General features: G+C 39.6%; 1 protein-coding gene across 1 annotated transcript; it reads right to left on the bottom strand.

The window, feature by feature from the left end:
* Positions 1-2,705: 2,705 nt before the first annotated feature.
* Positions 2,706-11,340, bottom strand: SPRYD7 (SPRY domain containing 7; the record flags this gene model as incomplete). The annotated part of the gene is made up of 4 exons (XM_010081507.1): positions 2,706-3,420; positions 6,267-6,369; positions 8,056-8,222; positions 11,224-11,340. Coding segments are annotated over 4 exons (485 nt in total), but the record flags the coding sequence as incomplete, so codon positions are not given.
* Between the last annotated feature and the right edge of the window lie 455 nt (positions 11,341-11,795).

Below are 11,795 nucleotides of genomic sequence, written 5' to 3'. Positions count from 1 at the left end.
CCCCTTATTTTACAGTTTCCCTGCATCACCAGTTGCAGAACAAGAAGATTTTTATCACAAGAGGTGTAGTTACATTGTGTGGTATTACAAATCCATCTTACTTGGTTTAAAATGAGAAATGAGCAACTTTGAGCTATAAAAGCAGGCTCTTTTCATATTTTTTGTGAATTTAGCAGCTATTTTGAATGTTTGGTATTTACCAAAATGTTTTCCATTTCAAACACCAGCTTTGAAGAAGACAGCTTTCTCCATCTTTTAAAGCAAGTCTACATCAAGCTCAAGGTAGCAGCTTTTACTGTTAAATATTCTTAAACACAGCAGACTTCAAAAAATAAGTTGTTTACTGGATGCAGTTAGATGGAAGCAAGAATTTTTTTAAATACTTCCACCTTTCCCCAGGACCATGAGAAATATAATTCCACAAGAAGCACTTTCACCTCAGTAGTCTTTCATGGCAAAGAACCACTGTTGAAGACATTGTTGAAAGATATCAAAAGGAAAAAGGACACATGCCTTCCCTTTTATATATATGTAATCATTTCAAATTTGAAGAGCTGACAAACTTGATTACAGAAACATTATGGTTATGTGTCAACTAGTGTAGCAACACCATCTCGAGGAAGAATCACAGAGTGGTTGAGGTTGGAAGAGACCTCCAAAGGTCATCTGGTCCAAGCCTCCTGCTCAAGCTGTGCCACTTTCAGTCAGTTGCCCAGAACCATGTCCAGATAGCTTTTTAGTATCTCCAAGGAGGGAGACTCCACAACCTCCCTGGCCAACCCGTGCCAGTGCTCGGTCACCCACCCAGTGAAAAAGTCTTTCCTGACGTTCAGAGAGAACCTCCTGTGCTTTGGTTTGCGCCCATTGCCTCTGGTCCTGTCACTGGACACCACTGGAAAGAGCCTGGCTCCATATTCTTCCGTTTTCAGTCTACCTCACTGTCTGCTCATCTAGCCCATCCATCAACAGCTTGTCTATAAGGATCTCATAAGAGATGCTATCAAAGGTCTTAATGAAGTCCAGGTAGACAATATCCACTGCTCTCCCTGCCTGAGCAGAGATGCCCCTGCAGCCCGTGGTGCAGCCCATGGTGAGGCAGCTGTGCCCCTGCAGCCATGGAGGTAACGGTGGAGCAGAGACCCACCTGCAGCCCCTGGAGGGACCCCACGCTGGAGCAGGTGGATCCCTGAAGGAGGCTGTGACCCTGTGGGAAGCCCATGCTGGAGCAGGCTCCTGGCAGGTCCTGTGGCCCTGTGTAGAGAGGAGCCCACGCTGGGGCAGGTTTGCTGGCAGGACTTGTGACCCCGTGGGGGACCCACGCTGGAGCAGGCTGTTCCTGAAGGACTGCACCCCATGGTAGGGACCCACACTGGAGCAGTTCACGAAGAACTGCAGCCGGTGGGAAGGAGTCACATTGGAGAAGTTCATGGAAGACTGTCTCCCATGGGAGGGAACCCATGCTGGAACAGGGCAAGAGTGTGAGTTCTCCCTGAGGGGGAAGGAGCAGCAGGGACAATGAGATGTGTGATGAACTGACCATGACCCCCACTTCCTGTCCCCCTGCGCTGCTTGGGTGCAGGAGGTAGAGAATTCAGGAGTAGAGTTGAGCCTGGGAAGATGGGGGGGAGGAAGGTGTTTTTAAGATTTGGTTTTATTTCTCATTACCCTAATCTGATTTGATTGGTAACAAATTAATTTAATCTTCCCCAAGTTGAGTCAGTTTTGCCCATGACAGTAACAGGGGAGTGATCTCTCCTTGTCCTTATCTCAAGCCATGAGCCTTTTGTTATATTTTCTCTCTCCTGTCCAGCTGAGGAGGGGAGTGATAGACTGGATTTTGTGGGCACCTGACATCCAGTCAGGGTCAGCCAACCAGAGAATCCTCTGTCCTAGCAAGGACAGCTGCTCCCACTTCTGAGGAAACTCTATGTCTGAGGAAACTACTCAAAACATCTACTGGAGAAACTGAAACAAAACATACGAATGTTTTGTCTAACTTAGATTACGTATGTGACCACACCAAAGCAGATTTCAAGGGGAGACATGAAACTGCACTCTAATCTCCCCAGCTTTATACCATAATGCTGACAAGGGCATAATGCCTTTCAGGTTGAAAAGTTCTACCCAACACTGTCATGTGATAGCAAGGCTAAAAAGAAAGGAAAACGCAGGCCACTCAGAATGAAAAGACACATACAGAAAATCATAAGGTGAAAGGCTTTGAGAAACCTGTTTGTATTTGAAAATTTCAGAATCAGATAATTTCTAAAAATATTTAAATAAAATCATTCATTTATGCAAATGCATTAACCCAGGAAGAGCCAAAACCAAAAAACCAAACATCCAGGACAAAGATTTTCTTTGCAATAAAAATTCTTCTAGGAAGTATATTAAATATGACAAGAGGGGGAAAAAAGCATCTCACAATTTATACGCAAGGGCATCACATTTTAGAACAATGTCTTAGCCATTAATCATTTATAAATTATTCACAAAGAAATTAAATATGATATTCCATAAAAGAATACTCTGATTTACAGTTTAGATGTAAGGCCTCACCTAACATCTCATACCCTTCACCTGGCTCTTTGCATACTCTCCTACCAGAGCAGCACAGCATGGTGGTCCTCAAAAACACAGGTCATGTTCAGGTTTATCTTTTAAGGTTCAACAAAAAAGTATTATTAGAAAGTGTCCTATTATTTGTCACAATAAAAGCAAATGAAAAGCTAGGAGAAACAGATAAATTACATTTGCCAGCCTAAGATTGAGAAAATGGATTAAATTACACCTTGGGAAAAAAAAAAAAGGTATCTAGCTGCTAGTTATGCCATCATATTATTAGTCATTGTGCACAACTGGGACACTGCAACTACAAATCACAGACTAGACACAGTGCTTCCCTTAAACAAGGTACGTAACTTCTGTGTGAAAAAAGCTGGGAAAAAAAAATCACGAAAACTATCCATCTCCGTAGCCATCATATGCGTAAGTAGTACTGGCTTTGCAGAGCTCCAGTTTATTCAAAATACTGAATGTAATACTGATGTCAATAATGTCCCTTAGTCTCCTTATGCATCAAGTACAAATCAGAGGAAAACTCTGCCCCAAAGCACTCATTTTCAACTGCAAAACATTGTCAGAAATCTTGTATTTGCAACACAGTTATCTGGTGCTGCAGTTAACATATTAATTCTGCAGACAAGAGTCACAAGTACTTACTAAAAATACAGATATGTTTCCTAAAAGTAATGTGAAGCTTTATTTAAGTTGACAAAGCTTTTGTAACAGTGCAGGGTGCAAATTTTCAGTATGAAGACATTCAGAAGATTTGCTGCTCAAAGAGGATCTTTTCAAACCCTGGTGGAGGTGTATGATAAAATTCACTGAACTGACAATCCAGAATGGCACTGTCATCAACTGCAGAAGAGAACCAAACAGAGGAATTAGAGAAGGAACACTTAAACTTTGATCCTCTATTATACCATCTTACTAGATTATATACTATGCTCAAACCACGAAGAACATTCTCCAATACATCCTTTGCATACATACAATATAATCAAAAGAACTATCTTCAACAGATTTGCTAAAGAACTACACACACACCAAAGGAGAGCAAATCATCTCTCTTTTCTGCTATTTACTTTAGTCAGTAACAGTCCTTGCTGAAGTCATTGAGAATGCTACCTCTGATTTCACCGGGAGTGTTAGCAGGGCTTCAGGCAATTCCCTCCAAATTTCCTACTCTATATCTCTGGAAATCTACAGAGTAAGGACACTGCCAGATACATATTGCAAGGCTGTCACCTCCTTAGCTGCATATTTCTCTGTCCACTTCCTAATTTTGCTGGAGTGTCAGGTGTCTGCAATTATTTTTCCAGCAGTTTACACAGTTTCAGATGCCTGCAATGGTTGGTGTCAGACCATCTGTTTTAGCACATGATACAGAGAGAGCTTCTTTGACTGCTTCTTTGAGTGGGAAGTTAATGGCTTTTTACAATACCTCTCCCGGTTTTGGACCTCCTGCATTGTCTGAGACATAAGTGTTGCTGCCTTCAATGAAGACTCTAAGAAATAGTCTGAGGATTTTCACAGCTGAGGATTTTCACAGCAAAGCTTTCGTGTATCACATTAGCAAACTGAAATACCCAACCAGTCAGAAATGCAAGACCTCTCAAAGACAAGTTTTCCAAGATGAACCTGGTACACTAGCAACATTAGGTCAAAATAGAAAAGCTTCATGTCCATATTTTGAGTTGGAATTTAGGAGATCTTGGAGCCAAGGTGGCAATTATTCCCTCCTAGGCTCAGTTAAAACTCTTCTTAGTGTACTTGTACGGTTCTGTAGTACTTATGCAGTGTTTGCATCTCACTTATGCAAAAGTGCCTGAGGTACAGCTGCTGTAGGGAACAACCTCTAAGTCTACTTTTCTGTGTTACATTCTCAGACTTGATGCCGTGTTTGCCTGCTCTACCATGCTTCTTTTAAAAAGATATCTATAGTTCTAGTCTGAATTCTGGATAGGGTGAATACTTAAGAAACTCTCTTCTCTATGGTCCAATCCTTTCACATGACTAGAAGTTCACATTAAATTAAGGACATTTATAGTTACAGTTTATACCAAGCAAGTACCATGCAAAAGCAAGTTGCAGGCTGCAATTGTTACAGCCACATGTAGAAGATATGATAATTATGATGAAATTATGCCCACTTGTGGAAGATTATAATAAGAGGCTGGCAATAAAAGGTCACTGCATTCCCCAGGCACAGAACTTCTTTAGTCACAGAAAAAGATGATTTACAGTAGACTGACATGCCACCAGCTGTTTTCTGAAAGCAACCTTCATTCTCTATGCTATGTAACACCATTTCCAAAATATAGGGAAGATGCAACAATCAATTATCACACAGCAACTCTCTTCCCGCAGCTTGCCAGGCGTTTTGCAGGAGATCCCGCAGTGCTGCAGGGCAGCTACTGTCTGCCACAGCATTTTAGCAGCGCCATCATGTGGCTTAAGAACACATCACAAAATGACCATACAAAACAATTTCCACTTGAATAGCTTGGAAAGATATAATTTGTCAGCTACATTTATAGATTTCAGAGGCTCTACAACACATCTAGAGAATTTTCTTCCTGTTCATAAAATTCAGTATTACAAATGTATCAAGATGTAAATGGGAACATGACAAAAGTTCGTTAGGAACCAACCATGAAATGAAAAAAATTATCCACTCATATAGCTAATGGTATCTCTGGAATGAAAGTATTTTGGAAGAGGCTGCTTCTTAGATGAAGCTCACACGGGAATAAAGATAAACTGGAGATGGCTGTAGGTGTAATACAGGGAATCCAACGAGCAGTTATCATTTGCTCTAAGTTACAAGCCAACCCAGAGTGTAGCATTGATTATGCACTGAGCTAGGGGAAGTGCTGCCTTTCAGTTGAGACGTTAAACGGAATTCTGACTACTTGGCAACTACAAAACCACAGCCAAGTTCTGGGAGAGTAAATTGTTAACACATGTCTTGGCCCAATTCCAGCTTCCATAATTCATAAACTCTTTTCTTAAACTGCCTATGCAGGGATTAATTGGATATGGTATTTGTTTCTTGTTCAAAACTGCTGTGTTGTATTGATGGCTGCTGGCAAAACAGCTACTACAATTCACTCACCAATCACTGGATTTCAAAAGTGGGCATCAAGTTGGTATTGCAGCAAAGAGCTGTACCACTATACAGCAAGCAGCTGCAGTAGTAATACATTAAACTTATTACTTCCATAAGAAAATACAAGCAGCAATTCAGGATCTATTCATATGTAACACTGAATGCTTTTATGAAGTATGTGAAATTAACAAGCATAAATACCAAGCTTCAGAGATAAATCAGACTAGCCCACAAGTCTACATTACTTCAAATTTGTTGGTCTTCTTTTTTCATCTGCTTCATGTGTTTTTTTTTTTTTACTTGGCAATTTTTAGACTGATTGCAGTAACTCCCCAGGTTGTGGGATGCCGACACTGTAAGCAGTCAGTAAGCAGTGCTTTTTTTCCTAGCTATTAAGCAGTGTTAAAAATGAGGTGAAAATATAATTTTCTATTTTCCTAGGTTTGTAATTTCATGCAATTTATTGTTATAGTCACCCAAAATAAATTAATGATGTGCATTCACTTTAGTGAGAAGAATACATACTCACAAGACAGATTTGGTACAAAAATATTGTCCATACTGTGAAACAGTTTGAAAATTTCTAACTTACCGTATACCACTGGATATACAGTCCCTCGGATTCCTGAAGCTGGACAATGCATGTTCTTCCCATTTAAATATACGTTTAATTCTACATGGTCATATGTAATGCCCTACAAAGTACAGAAAATTAACAAAAAAGCATCAACAAATTTATACACATAAGATTGCTACCTAATTTAGCTTTCTTAGCCACAGGCAAATTTTAACTCCATTATGCAAAGCACAGCATCCTAGAAAACCTCACTTGAAATATTCCTGCAAAGGACCAGAAGTTAATAAATGACCTGTAACATTTGTATTTTCAAATTGTCAAGATTCCTTAATGCTCATTCAATTTGGATGCAGCACAGTACTGCACATGGCATCTTACAAAGCTTACAAAACAAATTTCCAAACTATTCTTCACCTTGTTAAAGAAACACAAAATTTTCAATTATTTTTAATATTAAGCACTTTGCAGTCTTCTTGTTTATATCTCCTCATGAAAATAACTTTAATAAGAAGTGATGCTATGAATTAAGTTTATCTGTCCATACTTCCATATAAAAACCTCTCTGAGCTCATTTACTTTGCCAACACAACAGACCATGGTTACATACACAACACTATAAATACGCTGACTACACAGCAGAAAGCAAACACTAACAAGGTAATGAATTACTTATTTGTTAGGTAAATTATTTTTCTCACTGTTTTGGTCTGGCTGAGTGTGACAATTTGTGTTGCCATTCAGTACGTCAGAAATCTATTCTCAAGACAGAACAAAATAAATTGAAATTTATGAAAACTGGGGAGTTAGCAGTAACACATCAGCTATTTTTTTTTTTTGTGATTAGTTGAAGCTGTTCAGACTACATAGGTTGACCAAACCTGAAACAGTCTGAAATGCTCCAAAAAAAACCCAAACCAATTTCAGAAGGGGATTAAAAGAATAATATAATATCTGAGGGTAAAGGATGGAAGACTCAAACTTAGCTGTTTGGGGCTTCTAAAGATGAAATTTCTAACCCTTGCTATATAGAAGTAAGGTTACCAGCAAGAAAAAGTAGCGGTGAAAAGTGGTCTAAATTTCATTGCATTGCTCCCAAGTATTTTAGAAAATAAAACTCTAACAGGACATTGAGAACAGGACATTGAGAAAAGGACAGCAATAAAACACAACCCTTCAAACAAAGTCACTTAAAGATGTTTTGAGAAACCTGGAGTAGTAAGGTTCAAAAACTCTTAGGCTTCTCCATTTGCTCTCACTCTTAAACCACCTTCCCAGTGAGCATGACACCCCTCTCCACTTAGTATCTCTCCTTCCCTACAAAAGTTTGGCTAAAAATACAATTCAGCTCTCACACAGGATCTATCTCTGCTCTGTCCTTCTAATCATTAACCAGTTAGCTATGGGATCTTCAGTTCAGCTGGGCATCGTGCATGGCTACGTAATACATTCTATCACATTATTTGTTCAGGAAGGTCCCATCTCAAACAATACACGATCCTTGTGACAGGAGTTATCTGTTCAGCAGATACAGCAACCAGACAGCAACAGAGCATTAGAAGCTACTTTTCAAACACTGGTAAAGTCCGTCCCTCATTCAGAAACTGAAATCAATGCTGAGAATGAAATCCACCAGTATCCAGGCTGCTGATCCATTCAAATACAACAGGAGTTTGTATCAGCACTTTTCCAAACTGGGAAATGCAAGCCAAACAATTTGACAGAAATAGTTAGTCTGACCACAGAGCTGTACATAAGAGTAATCTGGGAAGAGCTGGTGAAGATAAAGAAGCCTTAAGAAACTCACCACCACATCACCCTCCTGAGGAAGGTTGTTTGCTGGTAGTCTATTTTTCTCCTCATTGTTATAGTAGAGAGCTCCATCATTCCTCATCACCAGGCTATGGACATCTCGACCAAGTGGAATTTGATTCAAGTTTGCTTTCTGGGTTGCAACTCCAATACCCCAAATCCCTAAAATGTGACATTAACATGGCAACAAAAAAAAAATTATTTTGAAGACTATCTGACTGAAGCAGGACAGCATTAAGAATGTGTTCTTAACTAGTGCTATGGTGGGACTAGCAGCAAGTATCTCTTGGGAATACCAGGAATATTGTGGGTTAGCCCCAGTAGGCAGCCAAGCACCACCCAAGCACTCACTCACTTGCCCCCACAGCCCCCAGTGGAATGGAAGAAGAGGAAAGTAAGAATAAAACCGAGAAAACTGGTGGGTAAAGACAAAAAATGTTTAATATGAAAAGGAGAAGTGGAAGAAAGAAAGAAAACAAAAAAAAAAAAAGTGAGGCAATGGCAATCACTCACCACCTCCCATGGGTAGATCGATGCCCAGCCAATTCCCAAGCACAAGATGGCTAACCTCCCTCAACCCCCTCCTCTTCCTTTTGTTGCTGAGCATCACATTATGTGGCATGGAATATGTCTTTTGGTTAGTTCAGGTCATCCACCTGGTTGTGTCCCATCCCAACCTCAAAGGCACCCCCAACCTTATTCACTGCGGGGGCAGAGTGAGAAACAGAGATGGCCTTGGTACTGTGCAAAGGCTGCTCAGTAACAGCTAAAACATCCCTGTGTTATCAGTATTGTTTTGGTCACGAATCTAAAACACAGCACCATGGGAGCTGCTATGAAAAAAATTAACTCCATCCTGGCCAGACCCAGTACGAGCAATCACAAAAGACTGAAGATAAACAGCATCTATCCTGAAAAAGGAAAATCCAGAGAATTGTTACCACTTAGCTTAACTTTTATTCCCAGAAAAATATTGAAAATAAACTGAGACTGTAGGAGGATGTGAAAAATAAACCAACTAGCATGGATTTGTGAACAACATAATTTCCTTCTTCAACTGGTTAGACCAGTCTTAAGGAAAAGGAAGAAACTGTAAATATGCCAGATCTTTATTTGTCATGTTTTTGAAACTCAGACAATATTGAAATAGTCACATGATGAAAACATGGTCTAGACAGTTACAGCAATGTGAATGCACAACTGGTTAGAGAACTGTACTCCAGGACCACTCATCAGTAGCACCCTGTCAAATAAAAAAAGATGACTCATGAGGTTTTGTACTGAATGCCCGAGGTCAGATACTGTTCCATATTCGCATCAATGACTTGGATAACATGATGATGTCCTTATTACACGTGCTGCCAATACCAACCTGACAGGACTGCAAGCTGTTCAGAGGCCGCTCAAGTTTTAAATGATCCTGACAAATTGGTTAAGAGGTCTGAAATAAGGAAAATGCACTTGCTTTTTCTGAATTATGAAGAACAGCAGGTAAGTAGGAATGTAAGTGACACAAATACAATAGTGGCTTGGCAACCAGTTCACAGAATATAATTTGGGGGTCATCACGGACCACATGCTGAGCGTGAGTCTGTATTCTACTGCTGTGAAAAACTTCTGGATTTATGGCATGTATAAAGCAGACATATTGTATGTACAGCAGATGAAGGACATCTGCTGCTGCAGCTCTAGCAGAGCATCCATTTTAAGCACTATACCTCAAGACAAATTATGTCAATTAGACATATTCTAGAAGAAACAACAAAACCAATCAAAAGTGTAAAAACACCATCTATAAGGAGGAAAAACTGGGACTATTCAATTTACAGAAGACTGAAATGAGGCAAAAATTTAAGAAAATGAGTTGCAAAACACAAAACTGCAGAAGAATTTATTCTAATACTTAAATACCCAGAATGAAAAGGACAAGAGTGTGAACAAGATACAGATCAGGCTTCAAAAAACTTTCCAATAGTCAGGATGACTCCATAGATGACCCCTAACAGATTGCACAAGTTCAAAGTTTTAAGCTAAGTGATCTACAGCTCTCTTGTCTTGGGACACAGGAATATATGGGAGACAGCTCATAGGGACCAGGAGAGTTTATTTCCTGTGTTTCTCAAATTAAGTATAAGAACATGGGTACTGTGTCTGTGAATAATGACCATACATGAACAACAGCCACAGTGCATTCTTTCCCCAACAGGAAGGATACTAAAATTGCCAAATTAAGACTGAGCTGGGGTTTATATGTAGTTTAAAACTAAACAACTGGTTTGACTGCAAAGTGTTTTGGCCAGATTTGTGTTCACACTGCCTGTGTTCCAATCCAACTGAATGCAAACAACCCTTACCCAAAAAGCGCCAGGTTCAAGCTCCAGCTGGTATGATAAAGCCTGTCTCTGGACTAACACTTCCCTTCTTCTTCCCTCCCTCTGAACAGCTTCATTTTCACAGTGTCTGTAGTTTTTAAAAATACAGGCTGATTTTTAATGTTAGAATACAGGCAAGCCTGGAGTGCGCTCTGTACTAGTGAAGCTGACCATATTAGTAAAGGCATAATGCTTCCAAATTTTATTCACTTTCAGCTACCTTGCATTAGATCTGTGCAAAACAAATAAAGAAACAAGGTGCTGAAAGGCTCCTCGTGATAAGGCAGTGCTGGAATAAGCGCTCCACATTTGTTTTGAAGAGCAAAGTGTAGCACAAGGAGCATTACCCTTGCTTGGGCAAACATGGTGCATGTTAAAAGCAAATGAAGGTAGGCAAATAGCTACAGATATTGCTGGATAAACTGCACTATTAAAAAAAAATACTTCATAGCTACAGTGCTTTATGTGGTCATAAGCATGTATTTACCAAAAAACATTTCTATAATATGCTAACTGAAAAACGCATACAACAGCATACAAACCAATATGGTGTTTTAGTATTTGCATTCCTTTAGCAATATACTTACCATTCTTTTTAATATGTCAGAGCCACAATTAAAAAAAAAGAAACCATTTCCTTTTACACAATGACAACTTCTAAAATTCTCCAATGTTCACAAATTCAAGGATGCAATTAGAAAGACGCATATGCTCAGTATTTGAGATATGACCACCAGCAGGTAACCAGACATACCTTCCAAGTTTAAAGTTGTACATTTTTGCTGACTAACCTGTGGACTGGATTTTAAACTCAAAATAGCTCTTGTTCTGATGCAAAGGTGCATTGGCTAAGCAGCCTCCCGTGCCACATATTCTTCTGCCATTTTTAACAATGACAACATCTGTTCCTGCAAGAAGAAAAAAAACCCGCAAAACTTCAAAACATTTTTAGAAGTCTGGAAGCAGCCCTTAAAAGCCCTAAACATTGAGACCAGTTTTTGTTCTTTCAACCCCAAGTAAGAGTTTCATTAGTCTGTGAGAATTACGATGACGGGTCACGCTTTGAAGTAAGAAAAGGAAGTCTGTTTACAGGCTAGTTCATCTTTCAACTAGGGTTTATTTCTTTAAAATCTATATGCCGCTCTAATTTCGCCTCTTGGGTTTTACGGCACCATGCTGATTACAACCTTTGCTCAGCCACATCAGAAGCATAATTTGTAATTTAGTCAGAAAGGGTTCACTGTGAGACCAAAGCCCTGTACCCAGTCTCTATATGTTGGAGAAAAAAATTCTTCAAAGAGAAGGAAAGGCACATTGGGTAGAAATGTTATATGGAATTGCAAGGTGTTTAATTATTCTCTGA

Source organism: Pterocles gutturalis, unplaced genomic scaffold, assembly GCF_000699245.1.
Source record: "Pterocles gutturalis isolate BGI_N339 unplaced genomic scaffold, ASM69924v1 scaffold30979, whole genome shotgun sequence".
Classification (NCBI taxonomy): Eukaryota; Metazoa; Chordata; class Aves; order Pterocliformes; family Pteroclidae; genus Pterocles; species Pterocles gutturalis.
Note: the sequence above shows the minus strand (reverse complement) of the source record. Positions and strands in the feature narration are given on the sequence as shown.